This window comes from Lissotriton vulgaris, chromosome 4_1, assembly GCF_964263255.1.
Source record: "Lissotriton vulgaris chromosome 4_1, aLisVul1.2, whole genome shotgun sequence".
Taxonomy (NCBI): domain Eukaryota; kingdom Metazoa; phylum Chordata; class Amphibia; order Caudata; family Salamandridae; genus Lissotriton; species Lissotriton vulgaris.
Genome location: NC_141691.1, coordinates 1,866,158,277 through 1,866,185,783, shown reverse-complemented (window position 1 = coordinate 1,866,185,783; position 27,507 = coordinate 1,866,158,277). Strand labels below are relative to the sequence as shown.

Below are 27,507 nucleotides of genomic sequence, written 5' to 3'. Positions count from 1 at the left end.
GAAGTTCGTTGTCACTCGCTTCCATTTCTGCACATTCAAGCACCTTGGACCGGAAAACGTACGCTTGTCCCTAATGTAACAAGCGCGAGGCCAGGTGCTGCAGCAACATTACAGTACTCCATTGCCGTGGGCCCAGAGCCATGAACTAGGTTTAAACCTTCTCTAATCTCAGTTCCTTCGTTAATCAGATGCACCGACCAGAGCCGTAGCCTCCATTAGCGCAGCAGGAGCATTGGTGCCGGGGTTCAGAGGCTCTATGTAGACACCCAAACACACACACACGGAGTGACAGTGAGTGCGAAGTGACAGTGAGTGCGGAGTGACAGTGAGTGCAGAGTGACAGTGAGTGCAGAGTGACAGTGAGTGCAGAGTGACAGTGAGTGCAGAGTGACAGTGAGTGCAGAGTGACAGTGAGTGCAGAGTGACAGTGAGTGCAGAGTGCGTGCAGAGTGACAGTGAGTGCAGAGTGACAGTGAGTGCAGAGTGACAGTGAGTGCAGAGTGACAGTGAGTGCAAAGTGACAGTGAGTGCAGAGTGACAGTGAGTGCAGAGTGCGTGCAGAGTGACAGTGAGTGCAGAGTGAGTGCAGAGTGACAGTGAGTGCAGAGTGACAGTGAGTGCAGAGTGACAGTGAGTGCAGAGTGACAGTGAGTGCAGAGTGACAGTGAGTGCGGAGTGACAGTGAGTGCAGAGTGCGTGCAGAAACAGTGAGTGCAGAGTGCGTGCAGAGTGACAGTGAGTGCAGAGTGACAGTGAGTGCAGAGTGACAGTGAGTGCAGAGTGACAGTGAGTGCAGAGTGACAGTGAGTGCAGAGTGCGTGCAGAGTGACAGTGAGTGCAGAGTGACAGTGAGTGCAGAGTGAGTGCAGAGTGACAGTGAGTGCAGAGTGACAGTGAGTGCAGAGTGCGTGCAGAAACAGTGAGTGCAGAGTGCGTGCAGAGTGACAGTGAGTGCAGAGTGACAGTGAGTGCGGAGTGACAGTGAGTGCGGAGTGACAGTGAGTGCAGAGTGACAGTGAGTGCGGAGTGACAGTGAGTGCGGAGTGACAGTGAGTGCGGAGTGACAGTGAGTGCAGAGTGACAGTGAGTGCGGAGTGACAGTGAGTGCGAAGTGACAGTGAGTGCGGAGTGACAGTGAGTGCAGAGTGACAGTGAGTGCAGAGTGACAGTGAGTGCAGAGTGACAGTGAGTGCAGAGTGACAGTGAGTGCAGAGTGACAGTGAGTGCAGAGTGACAGTGAGTGCAGAGTGCGTGCAGAGTGACAGTGAGTGCAGAGTGACAGTGAGTGCAGAGTGACAGTGAGTGCAGAGTGCGTGCAGAGTGACAGTGAGTGCAGAGTGACAGTGAGTGCAGAGTGACAGTGAGTGCAGAGTGACAGTGAGTGCAGAGTGACAGTGAGTGCAGAGTGACAGTGAGTGCAGAGTGCGTGCAGAGTGACAGTGAGTGCAGAGTGACAGTGAGTGCAGAGTGACAGTGAGTGCAGAGTGACAGTGAGTGCAGAGTGAGTGCAGAGTGACAGTGAGTGCAGAGTGACAGTGAGTGCAGAGTGCGTGCAGAGTGACAGTGAGTGCAGAGTGACAGTGAGTGCAGAGTGACAGTGAGTGCAGAGTGACAGTGAGTGCAGAGTGACAGTGAGTGCAGAGTGACAGTGAGTGCAGAGTGAGTGCAGAGTGACAGTGAGTGCAGAGTGAGTGCAGAGTGACAGTGAGTGCAGAGTGACAGTGAGTGCAGAGTGACAGTGAGTGCAGAGTGACAGTGAGTGCAGAGTGACAGTGAGTGCAGAGTGACAGTGAGTGCAGAGTGCGTGCAGAGTGACAGTGCGTGCAGAGTGACAGTGCGTGCAGAGTGACAGTGCGTGCAGAGTGACAGTGAGTGCAGAGTGACAGTGAGTGCAGAGTGACAGTGAGTGCAGAGTGACAGTGAGTGCAGAGTGAGTGCAGAGTGACAGTGAGTGCAGAGTGAGTGCAGAGTGACAGTGAGTGCAGAGTGAGTGCAGAGTGACAGTGAGTGCAGAGTGACAGTGAGTGCAGAGTGACAGTGAGTGCAGAGTGCGTGCAGAGTGACAGTGAGTGCAGAGTGACAGTGAGTGCAGAGTGACAGTGAGTGCAGAGTGACAGTGAGTGCAGAGTGACAGTGAGTGCAGAGTGACAGTGAGTGCAGAGTGACAGTGAGTGCAGAGTGACAGTGAGTGCAGAGTGACAGTGAGTGCAGAGTGCGTGCAGAGTGACAGTGCGTGCAGAGTGACAGTGCGTGCAGAGTGACAGTGAGTACAGTCACTCAGCACCACCACATTATCAGTCAGAACCACCACAGCATCACTCAGAACCACCACAGCACCACTCAGCACCACCACAGCATCACTCAGCATCACTCAGCACCACCACAGCACCACCATAGCACCACTCAGCACCACCACTGCATCACTCAGCATCACCACAGCCCCATTCAGCACCACCACAGCATCACTCAGCACCACCACAGCACAAATATGTTCTCTCAATGTTTCAAGCTTTATTACAAATGTCACAAAAAGATGTTAATATTTCACTTCTGTTCTTGGATTTTGTTACAATAAAATACACTGAACATAATCTTCACAAAAGTTATTTACAAAAGTTTAAGCTATTGCCATTATAAATTACAATCACTTTTATTAAGTATTAAAAAAAATTAAAAGCCATTGTTATTTGTAATATCAATACATCTAAGTCACGTAAATACAAATGTTGCATTACAAATGCTATAGGTGTCACATTTGCGAAAGTTATAACTACTGGCATTGTAAATGACAAAGCTATTAATTTAGCTATTTTCAAAACCAACACATAAATGAACGTTTGGTGAATTTCCATTAAAATATTTGACTTTTTTACTAAGATATTATTATACTGTTTTATGCAAACAAAATTTAGATACTGCATAAATAACTTTAATAAAACATATTTTATATGAAGCTTTTTATGTAAAAAAAAAATATAGCATAAAGCAAAAAACAATTGCCATTTACAATGCTAATAGCTCAAACTTAAATAATGCGAGACCTATTGCATTGCAAATGCTTGTTAGCTCTCGCCTACGCCTTTTTGAGACATACTGTAGGATATGGGCTTCAAAAAACGCAGCTCGTTTTTTCGTTAAAATTACGCTTCGTTTGCACTGCAGTGCCCTCATTTAATCTCCCTTTGCTGCCCCACCACCCCCACAACACTGCTTTTTTAAGTTTCATACGAACTGTGCTTGCGAAATCTCTCAAATTAAAACAAGAACTAATCTTTAAATGTGCTCAGAACCTCCCCATTATTTACCAGTTGTTGGAATAAACGTTCTATTTTCCATGCTTCTGATTGGTCTGCACGTAGTCTGCTTTCACTTTGCACTTCTTCCTGCTTTACCTGTCCATGTCGAGCAGCATGGCGCAAGTCCAGCATCCAGTCACTGACCAGTGTCCTTCCACTGGCTATGCACTTTGGAAGGCCCTTTTTTGTCTAGCTCTCTCATACGAGTGCATCTGTAGGCCTTTTCTCTCTCCTCCCCGGCCCTCTTCCCAAGTCTTGCCTTGTACCACCCCCACCACATCTTTGCCTAGTACACCCCCCCCCCCCTCCTCTCATTTCTTTTTCTTAATTGACTGTCAATGTAATTTATGCCTGTGGCTTTCTACGAGTGTTTATTTTATTGTTCTGTGTCAGGCTCATTTTTTTTGATCGGGAAGGTCTAATGCTCTCTACCTGAATGTTTGTTTATTTTAAATGGTATTATGTTGGGATGATCTCGCATCTTCTGTCAGAAATGGTGAATCCTGTTCGAGTTTCGTGTCAGTGGTTCTGTGCATGTTAATTTTGATATTAGCGGTGTGTCCTCTCAGAGTTCATTTTTCCCAGCATGTGTTTTCAATTGTAAAATGCACTCGTGTGACCGCATTGTAACTCCTAGTTCTGAGTGAATGGATACGGAACTTTAAAGAATAAATAAATGTACTGAACATTTTATCTGAAAGAGACTGTTAGTTATAGATTACTTACCTTCAAAATACCCCCAGGCACCAGACTGCATCCGGAGGATTTTTTCTTCGCAGTACCCCTGCGCGTCAGTAGGTGTCATCTGTCAACTCCGCATCTGTCGTTGGCGTCCTGATCGCCGGGATGACGTTGCGGTGTCTATTTAGACGATGCCACAGCACGCTGACGTCAGTTCTTTCATTTTCCGTGCTAGCCTAGCGCAGATCTGAAGAGCTACCCCTTTAGTCACTTTTTGGCTATGCATTTTTAGGTCGAAGCCTGCGTTGCAGCATAGCTGCTGCAGGCAAAGAGATATTGTGAGCAGGGGATTTCAGTATGGCGTGAAGCCACGCCCCTTTTTCCATTGGCAGGCCTCTCGAAACGGAGGCCTGCCATTGGAAAAAGCTCCTGTTTTGCAGATTTGTCTGCTCTGGATCCCGCCTCTTGAAGACTCCATAACCTGTCTTACCGTAGCACGACAATATTTTCAGAAATATTGCCTTGGCAACCATGAGGCAGGTCAGGGAGTCCTGGAGCGGCGGGATTCAGTATCCTGTTCCCGCCCCCTTTTTCTTTTTTGTGTGCATGCGGTCTTCGTCATTGTTGCCTCATTCTCCTTGCTGGAAGGAGGCATTGCAGTGGACCCTCCTTGTTTCCAAAGTAGCAACAAATCAAAAGGTTAGCACTTTTTGGCTGCAAAAAGAAACTGGGTATAAAGTATTTCTCGCCATATGGTGATTTTATAAACCGCCTAAGAATCATGCCGTTAAAATGGGTACAGTTCTGGTATTCTGTACACGGATACGGTGGAGTCCGACGAGGCATGTGGTGTTCATGCCTGGCCAGGAGAGCGGACACGAGGTGTGTTCGTGGGTGGGTTTTGGGAACTGCTTAGCATAACTATTAGTGTCAGCACGGGAACATGTATCCGTGTCATTGAAAGGGGGCGTGGACCTCTGCACTGTCTGGCATCCCTCTGTGCCAGGTGAGGACTCTGCCCGTTTGCTCTGGTGGGTGTCTGAACCCATCTTGTACAGAGGCAGGACGCTATAGATCGGACCGTTATGGCGTATGGTGTCCACGAGGGATATTTATTATTTCTAGTCCAGGTTATATATTGGGGAATATTGAGTTTAAGACCCCAAGAAGGGTGGGTACCCCTCGCTGGTGGGGCGCAGAACAGATATGCACTGGTTAGTCTCGAAGTATGCCTGGGAAAGGGGGAAGTCTGCGCTAGTTTGTCTGGCAGGCCCTGTCAGGCAGGCCCTAGTCCGTTCTCGTACCTCAGGGAGGTCCGTCTGCCATGTTTGCATAGTTCTCGTACTGCGGCAGAAAGGCTCTGCACTGGTTCCTCAACCTAGCTTACTGGAAGGACTCTAGTCCAGCTTGCACTTGTCTTTCTGCTCAAACCTTGCTACACGGGCCGTCGGCACTGGTGTTTCTCGTTAGGCTTTACTTGAAGGGGTGCGGTCCGGGGCGTAACACCAGCCCCAGCGGGGCACACCACTTCAGGGGCCTCCGACCTTCAGGGAACCTATGCAGAGCAAGGTGAATGAATGTTTGAGAGATACGGGAACTCTGAGCCTCTTGATTTCGTTCTGCAGCGAGGCCCCATGATTTTGTATGACACTGGGCACGACGGCCCTGCCCAGTCTGCACTGGTGGAAGGGGCGGCGACGCTGACCAGCCCGCACTGCTCTCTGCTCACACCTTGCTGGTAGGGCACCCTCTCCCTGTTCCAGCCAGGGCCTGTCCATGCGGCTGCTGACAGGTTGCTAACTCCGCTGCTCGGTGCTGCCGTGAGGTATCCGGCAGGAGTGTCCGCAGTGAAAGTGGGTGCCGTGTGTCGCACGCCGCAACCTGTCTTGCCCAGAGGTGGCACGTGGAGCAGGAATGCTCTCCTGATGACGGGTTCCTGCCACTGGGCCTGTCCGGACCCATGTGAACGGCAGCTCTCTGTATCAGCCCGGCCCTCTTTGGCTTGTCTGAGTCTGCCTTGTCCGGTATGTGGCAGAGCCGGATAGAGGGAATCGCACCAGGACTTAGTCTCAGAGCTGTGCGTTAACATAGGTGTTTCTATAGCTCTGATGTAGAATGTATTGACGTGGTACAGATGAGCATTCCTAGGCCTGGCTGCCAGTCTTTCCCTCGTTGCTGCTTGGCTGGCACGCACCATCCCCACCTGGCCCTCTGCCTCTATCTACCCCCGGGGAGCTCTTCCCATGTGTGGTTGGGTTCCCTGGTTGGTCATTATCGGTGTAGGCCTCCACCGTGCAGCAGTGGTGCTGGAATAATTCAAGAGCGGGGTGCTGCAGCACTAAAGTCTCAGCGATTGTGAAAAATCCAAGCATCGTACCAAAAACAAGTCTAGCAAATGTACCGCGCCGATTCAGCAGGAGAGCGGTAAAGGTGTGGTGTGTAGCTGCTGGTGCATTCTAGAACACTGTTGTGGTTTCACACCGTCACTTACAGACAGCACATTTTTCATTGGAATGGATATTCCATCTGCATAAACATGCCGTTTTACTAGTACACTACAGAGCACCGAAAAGATAATCAGCCGATATTTGTCATGTGCGTCAATCACCAAGTAAACAGCTCTGATTTATTTTAATCCTATTAAAATATGTTTTCATCACACTTCAGAATTGCAAAAAAGTGTGCTTCCTTTGCTCTATCCTAATTGCTGAGCTATTTTGAATCCTATGTTTAGTCTATTTACATTATTTAAACGTTGTTGTGTGTTTGAAGGGGAAAAAAGCTGAAGGATATCAGTTTTTTTAAGTTGTGGTACCATAACCAGATTGTCCTCCTATGTCACTTTTACAAAATCCTCTTTAAGTCCGAGAATTATAAGTAAATACAAGTTTCTTAATAAGCAGAGGTTTGTCAGAAGTCATAGCATGTCATTTGACCTTTGTTTTTAAACGCACAGCAAATGTGACCAGAGAAACAGAAAACTTGCTCATTTACCTTCTGGACTCCCAACATGATTATTTTTGTGCTGCTGCACCACCCTTACTTCCAGTGCCCATGCTGTGGTCCTGCCAAAGGTTGGTGGTTCTCACCTGGTCTAATACCTGTCCCTACGCTTCTGCCTGGCCTATGGCAGGTCAGGTGTGGAGGAATGCCCCCACAGAATAGGGGTGTGCTGGGCTAATGTACACCATGGATTCACCTGGCCTAGTATCTCTCCCAGTTTGATTACTCTGCAGCAGTACAGGCACGCGCAGCTCGCCCACGAGGTCATAGACGGACAGCAGATTGCTTTCACTTACCGGTGTACTGTGGTTTTACACTCTTCATTTTCCGCATCCATTAGCGGTCGTCCAATATCGTGAGCGTTCAGTATAGCTGGTGGATGAAGAGATCTGGTTGTGCCCCGGCTTTAGGGTTGAGGCCGCTTGCACACCGCCCATAAATAAACAGTTTATTCATTCATTCATCCATCCATTCTGTCCTTTCTGATTTGTGCGTTGGTGCAAATGAGCGCAGCTTGGACTCCCTCCGGACTCTGCAGTACACCGCCTCTTGTCATGTTGTGGCTTTATTCAAATTACCACACGGTGGACAATACCGGCAGGATGCAACTGTACTTTTGGATCTCCACTTGGCTGCGTTGCCTGGCTCCGCTTTGGGTTAGCAATTCAGGCCCGAGCGACTTAGTTGTGACATTAGTATAGCGCCACCGCCCCTGTTTCAGGTGCAGAGGGCATGGGTCTTATCAGCAATCCCTTCTTTTCTGTTGACAAATCACTGGCGATGCCGTAGAACTGGCCAGGTTGCTTTCTTGGCTTTCCTCGGTCTATGGCTGGCTGTGCTGCCTGTATCCAGGTAGAGGTCTGTACCCCATACATGACCTGGTTTGTGGCTGTTTTGATGTGGCCAGCAGCGGTCTTCTGTTTGTCTGCACTCTGGCTAGCAGTGGCTTCAAGCGATTTCTGTTTGCCTGCGATGTGGGTACCGGGGGTCCGTGCCTGCTCCTGCCGCCCACACTAGTATGTGCTGTGCTCTCTGTCCACTGGCTAGTGACATCCTCAGCCGTTATTCCTCGACTGTACTGTCATCCATACTAAACTCTGCATGGTAAGGGTTGCAGGAGTGGTTGCTGTGGTCGCAGTTGAGACTTGTTGTAGAGTCGCTCCCCGCAATATGTAGTGCTGTTATCCATTTCCGTATGAGGAACATTTAACCACTATAGTGCAATATTTTTCTACTTTGCATCCGCTTTTGCTGTCCGTTTTTTTTCTAGTGCCAATTCAGCAACAACGCAGCGCAACTTCAGCACCACTGCAGCACACCATCAGCACAGCACCAAATCAGCATCACTCGGCACCACCTGAGCGCCAGCTTAACACCACCACCAAAGCATGACTCAGCACAACCTCAGGGTCACTCAGCGTCACCTGAGCACCACCTCAGCATCAGCATAGCACTGTCTCAGCACCAGCATAGCACTGTCTCAGCACCACTTCGTCAGTGCACCACCACCAGCCCACCACCTCCGCATCAGCGCAGCAGCCCCTCCACATCAGCACAGCCCCACCTCAGCATCAATTCAGCACCAATGCAGCACCACTTCAGCTTCAGCACTACCGCCGCATCAGCACAGTAATGAAATGAAAATGAAATGAAAAAGGGACTTGGTAAAGCGCACTGTGGCCAAGCGGCTTCCTGGCGCTGAGGACTCATCAATACTTACAGAAGGAACCCAAGGGGATTAGCTGGGGAATGCCTGAGAAAAAAAGATTTTAAGGGCCTTACGAAAGTGGGTGTAAATAGGAATAGAACGAATAGCGAGAGGAAGACTGTTCCAGAACCGGGGGGCCAAAACTGAGAATCGGTTGCCCCCTGTGCGTGATTTACGGAAGCGAGGGACGTGAAGGAGAGAAAGTGATGAAGACCGGAGAGTGCGACTAGGGGCGTGAGAGGTGATGAGAGAATTGATGAAATACGGGGCAGAACGAGCGTGCGCCGGAAAGGCCAAGCAGGCTAATTTAAAGTAGGATCTGAGATGGACCGGAAGCCAGTGAAGGGACTTGAGTGCAGGGGTGATGTGAGAGGATTTGGGAAGGCGAAGGATAAGGCGGGCTGCCTGGTTTTGGATAGCCTGGAGGCGACGGGATTCGTAGGCAGGAATGCCTACGTACAATCCATTCCCGTAATCCAGGCGAGAGGTGATAAGGGCCGTAATGATGGTTTTGAGAGCATCTACAGAAAAAAAACGGGAAATCTTGTGGATTAAGCGAAGGGATAAAAAACAAGAGGACACAACGGAACTAATTTGGGCATGCATGGACAGATCATTGCTGACCTTGATGCCCAAAGTCCGAACAGAGGAAGCTGGTGAGGGAGGGGGACCAAAGGAAAGGGGCCAGTGTGACGGGGACCAAGGGTTAGAGGAACCTCCAGTGAGGACGAGCTCTGTCTTGTCCGGATTGAGCTTCAAATGATTGAAGCTCATCCACTGTGAAATAAAAACTAGAGTGGAACAGAACTTAGGAAGGGAGTCAGCAGAGGATGAAAGATCAAAGACGAGCTGGAGGTCATCTGCGTAGTTGTACACAGAGACCCCCAGCTCGAGAAGAGAGGAAATAAGAGGGCGGATATAAAGGTTAAAGAGAAGTGGGGAGAGGGAGGAACCTTGGGGGACCCCACAGGTGACAGGACGGGGGGAGCGGAAAAACCAGAGAGGTGAACTGCTTGCGATCTTCCTTGAAGGAAGGAAGCGATCCAAGAAAAGGCAGTGCCTTGGATGCCCGCTGCGCTGACACGATCGAGAAGGATGGCATGATCGACCGTGTCAAACGCAGCGGACAAATCGAGAAGGACCAAAGCTTGGGGGAGGTTACTATCGCTTTTCCCCTTGAGTTCATCTAGGACCGCAAGGACCACTCCCTCAGTGGAGTGGCCAGGGCGAAAGCCTGCCTGGTGGGAGGCCAAAAGGTGATTCTCTTCGATGTAAGTGGAGAGTCAAGATGTTACGTGGCTTTCAAGGATTTTCCCTAGATAGGGGAGCAGAGAGATAGGCCTGAAATTAGATAGGAGAGAAGGGTCAAGACCGGGTTTTTTCAGAATAGGAAGAACTATAGCGGATTTGAATAAAGAGGGGACAGAACCCGAAGCCAAAGAAGCGTTGAGAAAAGTGAGGGGAGGGACAGGGCAACTAGTGTAGAGTTCTAAGAATCCGTGCGGGAGCGCAGTCCGCAGGAGAACCAGACTTAACCTTGATAAGCAAGTCAAGGAAGAGTTCAGATGAAATAGGTTGAAAGTGGTCCAAAGCAGAGGAGGGCAGAGGAAGGGAACCAAAAAGTTCAGGTTGAGGCACAATGGGGATGTTGGTCTTAATGTTGATGATCTTGTCGATGAAGTAGTCATTCAATGAAGAGCAGAGAGATTGAGATGGAGCGGGAGAGGAACAAGTGCGATTGGAAGTGGCGAGGCTATGAACTAACGAGAAAATCTCTCGATTTATTGGCGGAGAGGGCCACTCTCTCGGTGAAATATTTAGTTTTGGCCGCTAGAATGGCTTTTTTGTAATCGTTAAGAAGAGCTTTATATTTGAGGCGGAGGGTGGGGCAGTAGTTCTGTCTCCAATGACGTTCTGAGCGCCTAAGATCTAATTTAAGGGATTTGAGGTCGCTAGTAAACCACTTATGCGCATCATAGGGGCGGACAGATTTGACCTTTTTTAAGTGGGGCGACCTGGTCGCAGGCGGAAAAGAGCCAAGTGCTGATGACATCAGCCTGACTTTCCAGGGATAGGTCAGTCAATTCAGGGGCAGATGAAGTCAGGGTAGAAGAAAGGGCATTTAGGTCGATCTGGTTCCAACTTCGAGCCAGAATGTTTTTAGGGAGAAGGGCTTTCTCAGCTTGACCTAAGTGGATGGAAAAAGAGATCATGGAGTGGTCCGACCAGACGCAGGGAAGAATGGAAGTAGATGAGAGGTTACAGCGTGAAGACCAGATTTGAGCCAGGATATGACCCTGGATGTGGGTGGGGGCCGAGACGTGAGATGAGAAATTGAGACACTGAAGTGTAGCAGAGAAATCTTTAGATGAAGAGTCCTCCCTAGGGTCGCCCGGCCAAAAGTTGAAATCACCGAGCAATAGCAGCGAAGAATTATTAACCACCAGTGTGGCCAGGAGATCCTGCAGGATGGACACAAACAATGGCATAGTTTGAGGGGGGCGATACATGAGGACAACGGTGAGAGGTGAAGGGAGATTTAGAGAGCGGGCCACCAGGAAGTCTACATTGGATATGGGGGGGTGAGGGAGAAGTTGGAATTTCATGGAAGAGCGAATTATCATCGCCACACCCCCTCCAATCTTGCCGTCAGGGCGGTCTGCTCGAAGGGCATAATAGGTATTGGGAAGGATAGCCAAGAGGTCAGAAAGAGAGTCCGAGGAAAACCAGGTTTCAGTGAGAAATAGAAAATCAGGGGAATCAGTGTTGAGAAGATTAAAGAGAGCTGTTTGATTTTTGGCAGCAGAGCGGGTGTTAAGCAGAATGGCAGAGGCTGCCGAGAGACCGGAAGAGGGGCCGGTAACAGGGGAAGTAAAGGACGTAGAGTGGGGAGGGCTGGGTAGGACTGGGGGGGGGGGGACAGGGGTAGTGGGGGGCGTAGATACCAAGAGTGTTTAAATGCTGTACTAAGGAAGGGGAGAGTGGGACAGAAGTGAGATGGGATGACAGTTGGGTAGAAGTGTATACCAGAGGAAGGGCAGGGTCTGCGGCTCCTGGTCCCGGCCCGTCACGGACGGTCGCAGACGGGCTTAACTTAGGCGGAACTTAGGCGCGCCTTCGTCGCGCCCGCTGCGCTGCCGGGACTGGCCAACCAATATATAGGGACACATGAAGGGGAGTGGCAGGGGGGGAGGGGCCCAAACACTGCAGCGCTGACCCAGAGCCGCCCAAGATGGAAGACTCGCCCGTTCCTACTCTGCAGGAGGAGACTATCAGCGGGAGGCGCTCTGGGTGGCGTGTAGGAGGGAGAGGCTGCTAAAATGTGGCTGTGCGCGAAAGTCCATATTAAATACAATAAATACAGTATCATCCCAGAACAGCACCAGTGCAGCACCACCACCTCAGCTTGACTTACCACCACAGCATCACTCAGCACCACCTCAGTCTTCCCTCAGAATCTGCCATCTTTTGATTCTCTCCTAAAGTCTGTCTGCTGCTCGTGTAATTCCGGTACTATTTTCCAGCCTCCAACCACCCGTTTATGACCCCCCCCCCCCCCCCCCCCCCCCCATAACAAAAAATAAAATTATAACAAACCAGCATTAGAACAGGCAGGGAGAAGTTGCTAGAATTGCAAGGACAAAGAACTAGAAGACATTTTTAAAGTTAATTCTTTATTTTGCTTAGACATCGGCAAAGCTAAACACTTATAAGTTCCCAAAGGCGAGACCTATTGGCTATGCCAATGCTTGTTTGAATTTTGTTGACTTGGTGCGTGAGTGATGTCCTATTGTCAGACCGGTGGGGAAAGGTAAGGGTACCTTCAAGGGATTTTCTTAAATTTTGTTGGAGCTTAAGGCTTGTGATGCTAGTTAGTGACCAGCAACAATTTAGGTCAAGAGTGCAGAAATGCAACAACAATAATTAGTTTACTCTAAAGCAGTCACAGTAAGTGATCAGAGAAAAAATATAGCAGAGGTGCAGGGTGTATATGAAAAATTGTATTTAATACTCAAAAAAGGATTAAAAACAGGGTACAAAATCAATGTCAATGTTGCAAGAAGTACATGATAAACAATCAAATAGACACTTCTTTGGAACAATTGTTCGCGCTTTCCTGCCATATTACAATCGATCAATTAATCCAGGTAGGAAAAGCGTAAGTCGACGTTTCGGTCTCCTATATATTCATTGTTGAGACCATCTTCAGGACAATATCTGAAGACCCTAAAAGTGATATAGAGTTACCATTAAAAATAAAGACCAGCTTCAAACCCTGCGAGGCCCATCACAAACTAAAGTCTGTGACGGACCCGCACCTCGTGTGCATCTAGTGCCTGGAGCGCAGCCACCATCTGAAGTCGTGGTCTGACTGCCGGGACATGAATCCAAAGTCTTTGCGGGACGGTCCCAAAAGCTCTTGGAGGGCCAACAGTCGGCTCTGCGCTGTTCCCGGTATCGCTTGAGAGGAATGTCTCTAGACCGGTCGCGGAGCCCTCACACCTCATCTGACTCAAAGTCCTCCAAGTCTTTGGGTAAGTCAAAGCACAAGAAGAAGGCAAAGAAGAAAGGGCGCTGTTCGCCTTCTCCCCATTGGTTGGGTGACGCGACTCTGGACCCGGAGCGTCATTGCTCTAATGCCTGCGTTTTAAGAAGCCCTGCATTCCATCTTTGTGCAGCCTGATCCTGCCGGCGTTCCTTGCAGAGGCGGTGGTGGGGGGGGTCCTGGGCCTTCAATGCCAGTGGCTCTGCCCCCTGTAGCCACCAGGACCCAGGCCGTCGACCTTACTCTGCCTTCCCTGGTGCTGATCCCAGCGATGATGCCTGGTGTCTGTCATGCCGCCAACAGACGCTGCCCCAACCTTACCCCTGTGATGGAAACTGAGCCGGATCAACTTCGGCTGACATCTAATATGATGTTGGAGGGTACTTTGGTTCCCCTTTCATACCTGGTGTTGCCTATGGGCCAGAAGGTGGTGGTGAGGATTGGGAGGGTTACCTGACCCTTTAACAGACCAGCTTGAAGAGCCAGATTGGAGAGGACCTAGGTGACTCCAGGGGTCTGGACACTTCCCCAGACCTTGGCACGCTTTATCCCCCCTACTATGGCTACGGAGGAGGGAGCGCCTTACTCTGTGGTGGTACGAAGGGCAGCTGGGACCTTGGGTGGTCAGGACTAATCTCCTGACAGGGGTGCTTCAACTGGTGGCAGCCTCCTCTGAACCCCTTTTTCTGTTCAACAAAGCCCTCCCTGACCTAGTTTTAAGCACCTGGTCCAAGCCCAGCCAGGGCTCCTGTGGAATGGACCTCATTGCCCATTGCTACTGCCTGGGTCCTGTGACAGTTTCCCTCACCCTAGACCCTTCCCCCCCGAGAACTTGGTGGTCCAAGCAGTTTCCTCTAAGGGCACATTCCCTTCTGCTCCCCCAGACGGGGAATCCAAGAAGCTGGATCCTCTAGAGAAGCGCATGTTCTCTTCCTCAAGCTTGGCACTGTAGTCCATGAATACCGCATGCCTCTTGGGCCAATACTCCCATACCATCTGGGATACAGTTATGCAGGTGCTGCCTCAGTGCCTGGTGGAGCCCCGGGCCGTTCTCTCCCGAGCAGTGGCAGATGGGAGAGAGATGGCAAAATTCACGATTCGCTGTGGCCTGGATACCACCAACTTACTGGGCGGAGCGATTGCCACGTCAGTAGCCCTTCGGTGCTATGCCTGGTTGAGGATATCTAACTTTTCCGGGAATGTCCAGTCAACTTTGCTGGACATGCCTTTTGATGCCCGTCTCCTTTTAGTGACGCAGCAGACTCGGCGCTGGAGCGATTTAAGGATACTCGAGCTACGGCCAGATCCTTGGGGCTTGTTGCGTCGTCCCGTCCACCTCAGTCAGATTTTATCCCTTTTGTGGCTACTGAATGGGCACCCCACCATGTCTGGCCCAGTCCAGCCACTGGTTCATGCAAGCTGCCCTAGCAGGGTCATCAATGTCAATTGGGCGGCAGGATTTTCCATCCCCTCCCCCACTGGCAACCTATCACGTCAGACAGGTGGGTTTTGCTAAAAATCCGAAGGGGCTACTCGCTCCGTTTCAAGACTACCCCTTTGCTCAATGCTACCGTCTTTCGATCACATGTCAGAGGATCATTTGGCACTTCTCTGCCAGGAAGTCTCAGCTCTCTTGGCAAAGGGAGCTAGCGTGAGGGTTCCGAAGCCAGAAGTAGGTTGTGGTTGTAATTCCCACTACTTTCTGATGCCCAAGATTGGCAAAGACCTGCGTCCTATTTTATACCTCAGGGCCCTCAACCGCTTCTTCCGGAAGGAGAAGTTAAAAATGCTAACCTTGGCTCCGGTCCGGTCTGCCCTCGACCCTGGAGACTGGATGGTGGTGCTGGACTTGCAGGATGCCTATTTTCACATCCCCGTCCTGCGAGCCAACAGGTGCTACCTGCGGTTCACAGTACCCCACAAGCATTTTTGGTGCACCGTGCTCCCCTTTGGCCTTACCAGTGCCCTTCGGGTGCTCACGAAGGTGATGGCGGTGGTCGCAGCTCATCTGCGCAGAAAAAAGGGTTTTGTCTTCCCCCTATCTGGATGACTGGTTGTTAAAGGTGGGCTCGTCCTAGGCTGTCTTCTCCCACCTCCAGACTTCGGCGGACCTCCTGCGTTTGCTGGGGTTCACTATCAAAGTGCCAAAGTCACACCTGACTCCCTCTCAGATGCTCCCTTTCATCTGAGCTGTCCTGGACACGGTGCTGTTTCGGGCCTATACACTCTAGTAGCGAGTCCAGATATTCCGGCTATGATATTGATGTTTCAGCCTCTATCCTGGATTTTGGTGAGAATGACCCTGAGGCTGCTGGGCCTCATGGCCTCCTTCATCCTCCTGGTGGATCATGCCAGATGGCATATGTGGGTTCTGCAGTGGGACCTGAAGTTCCAGTGGCCGCAGCATCATGGGCATCTTTCCGACTAGGTCCAGATCTTGGAGGGAAATGCGCTTGGGTCAGAGGCAGATCCCTCTCCCTTCCTCAACCAGACGTCACAGTGGTGACGGATGTGTCACTCCTGGGATGGGGTGGCCATCGGGGAGAGGCGAAGAAAGAGGCATCTGGTCTCCGGTGGAGTCTGAGCTCCATATCAACCTTCTGGAGCTCTGGTCGATCCGCCTGGCACTGATGGCATTCCTTCCCTTTCTAAAGGGGAAGGTGGTGCAGGTGTTCACTGACAACACCACCTCCATGTTGTACTGCAACAAACAGAGTGGTATGGGGTCGAGGACCCTATGTGTGGAGGCTCTTCATCTCTGGACATGACACTGGTGGTTCAACACCTGGCAGGTTCTCTGAACTCCAGGGAGGATGAACTACGCTGCCTGTGCCTGGTAGATCACGAATAGTGTCTTCACTCAGAGGTGGTGCAAGGCCTCTTTCGGGCAATGTCAGCCATTCTACACATTGGAGCTTCCAAGGCTGCGCTCGCTCAGCAACGCTTTTCGTCGCAAGTGGAAAAGTGCTAAAGAATTTAAAGTGCAGGCCCAAATTCTGGTGGCTCCAGACTGGGCACGAATAGTCTGGTACCCTGAGCTCCTGAGCATGTCCATTGATCCTCCACTCTGACTGCCTCTTCGAAAGGATCATCTGTCGCAGCAGCAGGGGAGGGTTCTTCACACGAACCTGTTGAGCCTCCACCTCCTTGCATGGAGATTGAGCAGGGACAGTTGACTGCTTTTGCCCTTCCACCCACAGTATGTAATGTTATCTTGGCAGCCAGGCGTCCCTGCACGAAAATGGTATACGTCTGTCGATGGAATATGTTTGTGGCATTGTGCACAGCAAAGGCTGTGGGTCCCCTTTCAGCCCCTTCATTTCCTAATGAATGTCCTTTTCCACATTTTACACTGCTGGTCCTTTTTTATCTACATCTAGAAAGTAGATCAGGAACTTCGTCTCTTTCCTCCTTGAGCTCCCAGTCCTCTGATTCATCCCTCAAGTCGTTTTCAGAGTTGATTTAGGGTTAGCAAGGCCAGAGCAAAAGGGTTGCCTCTTTTCTAGCCATAACTGACATGTCTAGTGTTTTATTTATACATATGTCAAAACAGCAGCTTTTTAAAATAATCATGCTGGCTCTGACATAGACTTTACATGAAATATTGAGCTTTGGCTTTCTGTAAGGAGAATACATGAAATGTTAGTTTATTGTGTACAGAAACGTTGCAGTATGTTCCACTGTATAGAAATATTAGCATACCTCTGTCTGCACTAACTGTTCATGTTCTTAGAATCTTCAGAAGAAGGAGAAGACCAGGAGGATGATGATGAAGAGGAGGAGGAAGAGGAGGAAGAAGACGAGGATGAAGATGAGGACGAGGATGAAGATGAAGATGAGGATGAAGATGGGGAAGTAGATAATCAAAAACGTTATGACTTCAGACAAAGAAAAGAAGTTGTTCGGTACCAGGCTCCTTTGGAAGGTATTTATTGTGCTGGCTATTGGATGATGGCTAAGTAACAGTTTTCCCTCCGATGCACAGGCTAATGCTTAAATGTTGTCAACATGTACAAGATATACTGTGCAGTCAACCACCAGTTGCCATTTGGCCAAATATCATTGTCCAGGTCTCATTTGTGCAATCTGTGTTTTTGAACCTGTGAACTGCAGATGTCTAGGACACTGGTCTGTTTAGATTCATCCAATACTGTGTAATCTAGGCTGGAGTGATGCAGGGGAGCACTTCAAAGCACTGGCGTTTTTTATGGTACTACTCTAGCTAGTCTGGTACGTTACCAATGCAAATAATTTAATTTTGAGCTGTTCTGTGAACCTATTTAGAGGCGCCCCAAAAAAATACTTGTATGCCATTATTTAATTTGTGTCGGATTTGGTGAGTGCAGAGGTAAGATGATTGTTTACACATGCAATACTCAGTTTCTCAAACAGTTATTATTTCTGCAAAAGTACAAAAGTAGACATTGAATCTGTACAGAAAATTCAAACGGACAAGAAGGCTGTTCATTCTGGTCCCATACATTTCAAAGTAATTGAGGGTATTGCAGCGCTCTACAACACAAGCATTGCACCTGCGACCTCTACTCCGAGTTGATGACTCAAAGATTTTAGAGCCTTGAAATTAAAGAGTAGGAATCTAGCACCCAGGAAATATTTGCCATTAACAAGTGATGTGTCCTCTCAAATGCTATGGTTTCATTTTCCTCCTTTCAAGTGTTGGCTCTATTATGTCAAATATGGTACAGGTAGATGTAGTTGACCATATTTCTTTAATTATTGATCGTGAGATCAAAATACATTTTACATAGGGACGATAGGCATGCACACTTTGCATAAAGTGTGCATGCCTATCGTCCCTAGTAACTGATTAGATTGTATTCTTCGTATTGCTTGTTTCTGTCTCGCACGTGTCCAGTTTCCCAGGTTCAGCTCAGTTTTTTGCTTTGTGGTGGTCCAAGAATACAAAGCAAAAAGTCTGACTGGATGATAGGTGATGGTGCTAGCGATTAGACACGGATGGTCTCCAAGGTCGAGCACTAATCTCCAGTGCTATGCATTGGAAACGTTTTTGGACCTCCAGTGCTATAGCTTATGATTATTGGGAATAAAATGTTTTAGCTTACAGACATTGGTGGCTTACCATTTATAACTCCTAGTTTCGAGGCATGTGGGCTGCTGAATTCATATCTGTGCATAGATCGCCGCCTAGTGTTGGGTCCGGATGATTGCATGTTGTTGTCTTGGAAGAGTCTTCGAAGTATCACAAGATAGGTGGCTCCTCACTTGGACTACAGTGCGCATGGGCATCCTCTCCATCCTCAGATTGTTTTTTTCCGCCATTGGGTTCGGATGTACTTTCCTACACTCCAGGTTCGGAATTAACTAACTCTTCAGTAAAGGCCAAAAGGCCTTCGGTTCTGTCGGTATTGTTTTGCGCTTGGTACCGAGAGACTTCGGAAACATCTATTGCACTCCGGTCGTCGAATCAGGCCGTGAGGCCTTCTCGACACCACGTGGACCGACCGTCGATGGAACGAAGTCCATTTAAATACTGCCCGCAGTGCAACTCAAAGTTCCCGCACACTGATAAGCATCCCGTGTGCAACAAATGCCTATCTCCGGATCATAAGTATGATAGTTGCCTTGCATGCGCCCAGTTCCGGTCGAAAAAGACTATCCGGAATCTACAGGCAGCAAGGCAAGAAATGCAGAGGTCGGCGCCAGAACCAGACCACATCTTTGACGATGAGGAAGAACTAGGTAGCGCCGAAGAATCAGATCAAGACGTCGAACAATACTCTGAGCACGACTCCGAAAATTACTTCGAGGAGGACGAAGAAATCGTCGATCTCGAGGAATACGATCAAGACGACATCGTAGCTGTTGAAGACTACTCCGATAACGACGAGGGGCGAACCGTGAGTACACCGTGAGTACACCGGACACACTTATGCAACAAAACCGTGTTGATCCGGACGGACAATATGACAGCTATGTATTACATTCAGAAACAGAGCGGAACACACTCCCCACAGCTGTCGCACCTAGCTCAAGCAATGTTGAAGTGGGCCATTCAAAGGAACATGTTTCTTATGGCAGAGCACCTCCCAGGCAAGGACAATCAAGTAGCCGACCTGCTCAGCAGGCACAGTCAACAAATGCACAAATGGGAGATTCACCCCAAAGTGCTCCCGGAAGTGGGGACACCCGGAGATAGACCTGTTTGCCACAAGCGAAAACGCAAAATGCCAGTACTTTGCCGCCAGGTTCCCACATCCACAGTCTCAAGGCAATGCGATATGGATGAACTGGTCAGGCAAATTTGCGTACGCTTTTCCCTCAGCTCCATTAATACCGCTAGTGGCACACAAACTACGCCAACACTCACTAACGCTAATCCTAATTGCTCCCACATAGGCGAGGCAGCTATGGTACACAACGTTCCTAGAACTGTCAGTGGTGCCTCATCAAAGACTGAGACTCACACCCAATCTACTAACTCAGAGCCATGGAGAAATCCAACATCCAGATCTGCAACAGCTGAACCTGGCGAGCTGGCTCCTGAGATCCTAGAGTTTGGATACCTGAACTTGCCTCCAGACTGTATGAACATTATCAAAGAAGCAAGAAAACCCACTACCAGGGCATGTTATGCAGCTAAGGGGAAACGTTTCGTCTTTTACTGCAGAAACAACAATATAAACCCACTTGATGCTTCTACTCAAAACATCATCTGCTATCTATTGCACCTACAACGCTGCAATTTAGCCTATTCATCCATCAGGATACATTTAGCTGCGTTAGCAGCATATCTTCAAAACAGGCAACACCTTTCACTTTTTAGGGTGCCAGCAATTAAAGCGTTTATGGAGGGACTCAAACGCGTAATTCCTCCAAGACACCCACCTTCACCAGTCTAGAATCTAAACATTGTTCTAACCAGACTTATGGGACCACCTTTTGAACCACTACACTCATGCGAAATACAATTTCTTACTTGGAAGGTGGCTTTCCTTATTGCCATTACTTCGCTTCGAAGAGTTAGCAAGCTTCAAGCCCTAACTATTCAAGAGCCATTCATCCAAATACGTGCAAATAGGGTAGTTCTCAGAACAAACCCTAAATTCATGCCAAAGGTGGTATCCCATTTCCACATAAATCAAACCATCGAACTGCCAGTGTTCTTTCAGAATTCACAAACAGTAGCTGAAAGGGCCTTGCATACTCTAGATGTCAAGAGCTCTGCTATACTATATAGACAGAACTAAGGCATTTCAAAAAACGAAACAATTGTTTGTTGCTTTCGCACCGCAACACAAAGGCAATCCCATTTCAAAATCCGGTATAGCCAGATGGATCGTTAAGTGCATTCAGATATGGTATTTAAAGGCAAAACGCACCTTAACAGTTCCCCCTAGGGCGCATTCTACACGCAAACTAGGGGCATCCATGGCTTTCCTAGGAAATATTCCTTTACACAAAATTTGTAGAGCAGCCACATGGTCAACCATACATACATTTACCAAACACTATTGTGTAGATGTACATTCCAAACAGCAAGCTGCTGTAGGACAGGCTGTTCTGAAAACTCTTTTTCAGACTGCTGCAGCTGGCACGGGCAACCACCGCTAGGGGAGATACTGCTATACATTCTATGCACAGATATGAATTCAGCAGCCCGCATGCCTCGAACGGAATATGCTACTTACCAGTATGCATCTGTTCTTGGCATGTAGGGCTGCTGACATTCATATCGCCCACCCACCTCCCCTATGCCTGCCGCAGCATTCACGCTTCACATGGACATCTTACTGTACTATACTCCATCTCTGCCACAATGGCAAAAAACAATTGGAGGATGGAGATGATGCCAATGCGCACTGTAGTCCAAGGGATGAGCCACCTATCTCGTGATGCTTCGAAGACTCTTCCAGGACAACAACATGCAATCATCCGGACCCAACACTAGGTCACGATCTATGCACAGATATGAATGTCAGCAGCCCTACATGCCAAGAACAGATGCATACTGGTAAGTAGCTTATTCCTTACAAAGGGAGTAGTCCCTCTGTAACTAGGAGTATAAACTGTAGAGTGCTGCATTCACAGATCTACAATGCAGTAGCTTGAAGGCTCATGGAGTATCAGTGCTACAGTTGCGGACAAAGGTTCCAGTGCTAAAGTTGCAGATATATGGATGAATTCCAGTGCTGCACCTTAAAGGTACTGACGGGTTGCAGTGCTAAAGCTTAATCACTGAGCATCCCCAATGATAATCGCAGATCTCCAGTGCCACAGCTTTCACAGGCTACATCCGATCCTAAGTGACTGATAGGTTACATAGCACATTGATATTGATCAATCGCACCCTTCAAAGACCGTGCATTTCATATAATTATTACACATTTGTGTTTTTAAAGTATTAAAAAAAAATACTATTTTAGGGTGTCGCTGACGTGGAAGCTTTGATTAAAACAAAGGCGCCTATATTCGGAGGACACAAAGGTCTATCAATTGTTTTTGCATTTGTCACCCCGAGTCGGACTGGTATCCCCAGATGTGGGTCCCATGCTCTCCATGCCACTTGAGTCCAGCTATCCTGGCTAATGATAGGTGAAACCTCAAGACCGGTCCCTAGGATGCTTGTTTCCAGTGCAGGGAGGACCGGGCCTGGCAGTTCGGTCTGGACTGTTCCCATTGGGTGAAGGGTCAAGACTGATTTGCATATGGCTGGGTTCAAACTGGAATGGCATGGGGAGCACAAACAATGGATTTAGGCCCAGATTGCTGTACTGGGGTGAATGTATGACATTGTTCTGTTAATCAGTTGTTCTTTTTGCATATATTTTGCATATATTCGGAGGACAGTATCCTACTAATACAATGAAACCATCATTAGTAAGTAATTTCACACCTAACCGGATCTTAAGCTCCACGTATTTCCAATGTGTATTGCACAAAAAAATCTAATGACCCATGTGTGTAAGGCAGTCCTGGATTGCGCAATACCCAAAATATTGAATATACAATTCAGGTCCACAAATAGAGGTCGAGCCGCAGCCCACAACAATCCCTATTCATATGCAGTTTTTTTGTATCAATTCAACCTCTAATTTATTGTTCTGTACATGAACGTTTATATAAAGACTTAAAAAATTCCTTGCCACCGACATTTATTTAGTTCCTGATATGTCTTTCTTGGAATTTTATCAGCTAATTCTTAGTATCACTATGCAATAATGTTATCTTCCGCAGTACACCAATGCACCACACCTAATCAAATGTCACAATTGTCCATGTTTTCCATATTTAATGCCAATATTGAATATTTAAAGTCGGCATTCCAGAATTATCAGCGTGAATTAAAGATTCCCATTTCCAGAAGAGTTATCCGATTGCATATAAACAATGTTTTAGAGTGCCTTTACATTATGGTGGAGTGCGAGGTAGGCCTACTCAGTCATAGCCACTGAACCACATTGCCCTTCTTCTACATGGGCTGGTCAAAAAAGCAGCTAATAATGTATGGAATGTAGGGTCTGCTCTCTGGCATTTATACCAGAACGCAACAAGAAGCGTAATTTGCTTATGTTGATAAAACTGATTGTGGCAGTTAAGGTAATAATTACCTTTGACCTGACCTAAGGTAGTGGGTGCAGTTGCCTCATATTTCTTCTCTGTTGAGGGACTTTGTTTTGATCTGCTCATTGAAAAGTTGAAGCGCGTTGATGAGTGCTGAAAGGGAGCCGAGGGTGGATTTTGTTTTATTCAGGTCTATAATAGTAAGGTGAAAAAGAAAATGCTCCCTTAAGATTCTATTGTTCCACATATTAAGACATCTGTAAATCTAGACCTCAATGAGTTTAAGCAGATGAATCTTACCTCACGTGACACATTGCACTTTATTTATTTTTTATGCTAGAAATTCTGGCCATATTGTGTGAGAAGGTAAGTGCAGCTTGTGATTTCAGTAGTGTGTGGAACCACTCTTCAACAGCAATTGTTTGAAGCCCACTATTCCTGATTTTGTCTTTCATCTCCTGCCATGAATTTTGAAACACTCCTCTTAACACTGCTCAGGGCTGGAATAGTAGTATCCTGAGTGAAATGCCACTCCGCCTGATGACAAACGTCCCGGTGTACATACACCTGGATTTACTGGGTGCAGGAACACTTGGGCTGGTTTTACCTGCAGTTAAAATGAATGATCAGGTAGAGGCTGCTGGCTCTCTGACAGCCTGCACCCTAGGTTACCTCCTTCCTAAAGCCACGGGATGTTGGCATCATAGTAAATGGATGTAGAATTTTTCCTGGAATGGGGAATCTTGCTGAAATAGACCTAGTAATTCCAGAGTAGTTGTTCCTCATTCTGGAACAAATTCTTGTAATTGCGCTGTGCAGTGGTGCAATTTCAGACCGGAGTAGGTGAGTCTGTATACTGGTAATTTGTACACCACTGCACCGTGCAACTTGTAATAAGGGCTTTAAACCCATGTATTTGATGGCCTTTATTTATGAAACCCTCGCTAGGTTCTCCCAGAACTGTGTAATGGCATTGAGGTCTGGGCTTTGACTTGGCCACTCCAAATGATTCCTTTCTTTTTCGGCTGGCTAGTTTTAGATCATTGCAGGATCCACTTTGAACTAACCATAAGTTTTGGACAGATGGTCTCACATTTCCTCTAATGCGCTTTTATAAAGAAAAACTGATGGTAGACACTGCAAACCTTTCTGCTCCGGCTGCTACAAAGCAGCCCAAAGCAGCCCTCCTCCGTTTTTCTTGATTGAAGTTATTGTTCATTGCAGCTACACAACTCCACTTAAATCGCTTTTTGATATATATTAGTGATGGAGCTTGTGAGACTTGGCCCTTTCCCCAGAAATTTTTTGCTTTTTATCCCCTGTTAATTTTGGATGCCCCTATTGAAACAACAGTGTGTAGGCCTTGGGTGGTGGAGAATGCCCTGTGTAGTTTAAAACTAGTGTTAAAATGCAGGTGCCTTCTACCCCTAATATGGCTGCCACAGACCACTGCTGCAGCAGCGTGATTTAGTGGGCGCATTCTAGTAGCCAGGGGCTGGCTGGAACCCTCAGGCAATGTATCCATCTTAGCCTGCCAGCCTGCCCATAGGTAGAATGGTGGAACCACCTAGCACCTCCTGGAACCTTCTGGAACAGGTGAGGTGACACCAACTGCCATTACCAACTGTCAACTGGCACTATAAAAGGAAAGGGAGGGAACTTTCCTGAGGGGAGAAGCTGAGGAGAAGACCTGGGGAAGTACCTACGCAGGAGGATAGGCAGTGGGGGTCAGGGCAGGGTCTTATGATGCTGGAATGACAGGGCCTAGTGTGCTGCTTTACAAGTGTTGAGGTATCCTGTTCCCCCCCCCCCCCACTGACCTAACCCCGCGGAAGGGAACCCCCAGGGACCCCTTGAAGGGATTGGCTGAGAAGAACTTGGAGCACCAGCCACTAATTTAGCCCCCCTTCAAGGAACAAGAAACCAAGCAACTGCTATTTACAAGGGCGCAAGAAACAGCTGCGCCAAGAAGAAACCAAACCACCACAGGACTATTAAGCCATCAACCTGGAATTGGCGCTGTGTCGCTCCCCGCGCCCCCTGACGCCACACGGGATCCCTGATTCTGGTTTGCCACTGTGGTGTGACCTGTCCTGTGGAACCTGCTGCGAAGCGCTGACCTTGTTCCACAGAGCGCTACAAAAAGAGACTGTGGCTGTGAAGCGCTGTATCCAGCTCACTGCACTAAGCGCTATTGCTGAGACTGCCCAGCGCTGTAAGCTGCCGGAATGGCTGTGCCCTGAGGAGCGATACTTCCCTCAGGTGCTAAGAATTGCTGTGGGCCGAGGCGCTGTGGTAATTACCCACCCCCCCCGAGAAGTGCTGCAATTCGCTCTCTGGGGTGAGGCCCTGAGAAGCGCTGTCGACCCCTGAAGTGCTGTGCCAAGATAGCGCTGTGTCACCAGCTGTATTGCCAGAACTGTTGAACTGCTTTTCCCCCCGAGCGCTGTGACCGCCTGAAGACTTGCTGCTGAAAGCGCTATAAGTGTCCTGAGCCGTCTGCTTCCTCGCGCTATACCCTGAGGGGGCGGGGGAAGTGCCGACCTGTCGTGAGGTGACCCTCGCCCTGCAGCGCTAGATCCCAGAAGCGCTACATCTGCTGAGCGCAGTGCCACCGAAAGCGCCGCTCAACATACCTCTGGGCTTGGTCATCACCGTCGCGGCCCAGCGCTCTCTTGTGGGCGCTGGTGCCGCCCTTATCGCCCCTTCGGCGGCCCTCTGATCCAGGAGAGGGCCGCCACGAATTTCAGTCAGGCCGCGCTAGGCCTGGGAAGCCGGGCACTCAACCCACGTGACGGGGGAGCCTGGCCGCGTCATTGGCCGCGCCCCCGCCGGAAGCCGCGCAGCCATTGGCTGCCGGGTTCGGACCTCTCCACCAGCCTTCTCCCAACCGGTCCCCGGGCCTGGAGGCCAGGGAGGGTCTGGGAACAGCCTGTCCTCGCCGGAGGGCTTCGCAAGAGTGCAGGAGCCCCCTCCGGCCTCGGGAGGAGCAGCGGAGCGGGTGGGCTTCCCCGGAAAGGCCCCCCTCCCTCCCGAGGCCAGTTGAAATCTTCATGAGGGCTTCCAGAGGAGCCGGAGCCCTTCCCCAGCCCCCTGAGCTTACGCAAGGGCCTTGGAAAGGCCGAAGAGACAGGTAATCCCCTGGGAGGTGGGCGGAAGGCCGGAGAAGGCCCCGAGTTCGCCCCTCCCCGGGGGAAAGTTGAAGTTGGGCCCCTTTGGCCCCCCATTGACCTATGTAAGTGCTGGAACCAGGCCCAGCCCCCAATAGACACGCTGGGGGAGTCTGGCTGGCCTTACCTGCTCTTAAGCAGATCCTAAAAGAGTACTGATACGGGGCCTAAGTGTTCTATGCCTAAGGAAAGGTGGTTATTCTATCCCAGGTAATGTTCACTAATGCTTGAAGCCTGACTTATTTTGGGATTATTGAACTGTTGGGCACTGAATAAGGAAATGCTACCCTAGGGGACTGGTGACCCCAGTTCCAACAGAGCTTTTCAGAAAAGAATGTTACAATACAGGGCCACTTCATGTTTGTTACATTGTATTGCAGAGAATTGGTATTGGGTTAAAAATTATGAAGGTAAGCAGTCCAAGTTCTGGCTTATTGCTAAGAGTAGAGAAAAGAAATGTAGCACATGGGCGTTCCCACATAGAGTCCCACTCTTGGCTAACTGATCACCACTCGTTGCCAAGGAGCAGCCTGTAGTCCTGCCCATTCTCACTGGTAGGTTTGCCAGCCTGTGGTCCTGGGAAGGGTTATCCAGTGGCCATTCTGTCAGAGTTACTGCCCAATATGTGTGCAGTTCCAGGCCAAATCAATAGAAAATCTTCTTTTGTATGCTTAATTTTCTTTTTCAGCGCCGATATAGCTTGCTGGATATTTGCAGAAGTGGCAGCTGTTTTTACTCCCAACATGGACTGTGTTCTAGTGGACTGTTTAATCGGTAGGTAGTGGTTTAGTAGATATCTTCCCCAACCACCCCCACCCTCGCAACCCATTGCACATGGCAAGACCCTGAGAGACTCCCCTGCCTCCTGCTACGGTGCCCAAAGCCCCGCTCAGCAGTTGAAGGCTCTGCATCTGTATTGAAGGGCATGGTCCTAGCACACTCCCTCAAAGCTCCTTGGTGTGTGCAATCAACCGCCAAGGTTTTGAGGATCACCATTCCACTTCCATGAGAGGCAGGCGGTAGTTGTATGTTAGTCACCATTCCCCCCCACCCCTCCCCCCGACTTCGTAGGCCTATGATACTCCTGCCACTTCACGAGCAACTCCGCCCTCTTGGCACTTGGATCTCCCAAAGGCCAGCGATCATACACATTAAAGACTTTATTCAGTGATGTCTTCAATATGCTCTAGTCTGAGTGGTGTTCTACCTAGGATGCCATTGGTGGAACTATTCAGTAACCGACGTAAGTGCTGGGCTATGAGGGAAGCTACATCTGCAGTTTTCTCCTGGCTATCTTTATATAAAAAGGTTTCTTGTTCAGTCTGGTCATCCTGATTAGATCAGGAACTCTATTGTTTACCCCATTGATAGACTTGTAACCTTCGATGTAACTTTGAGGTTCTTTCTGATCTCTTATAGCATTATGCGATCTGATCTTGGAGTGGATTTTCTTAGACTCCCATTTGGGAGTGCATTACATTAGCAACATCACTGATCTTTCTCCATTAGTGAATAACCTTTCTCACTGTGCCATGATGAGCTTCATGTCTGCCCAGAAAA

The 27,507-nt window shown here is 48.9% G+C and overlaps 1 protein-coding gene across 1 annotated transcript in view; it reads left to right on the top strand.

Moving 5' to 3' along the window:
• ATAD2 (ATPase family AAA domain containing 2) overlaps nucleotides 1-27,507 on the top strand; it is a 315,004-nt gene that overhangs the window by 48,079 nt on the left and 239,418 nt on the right. Inside the window, exon 7 of the mRNA XM_086966184.1 lies at nucleotides 16,968-17,159. Coding sequence (XP_086822310.1) covers nucleotides 16,968-17,159 — 192 coding nt within the window. The remainder of the gene's footprint in view (nucleotides 1-16,967; nucleotides 17,160-27,507) is intronic.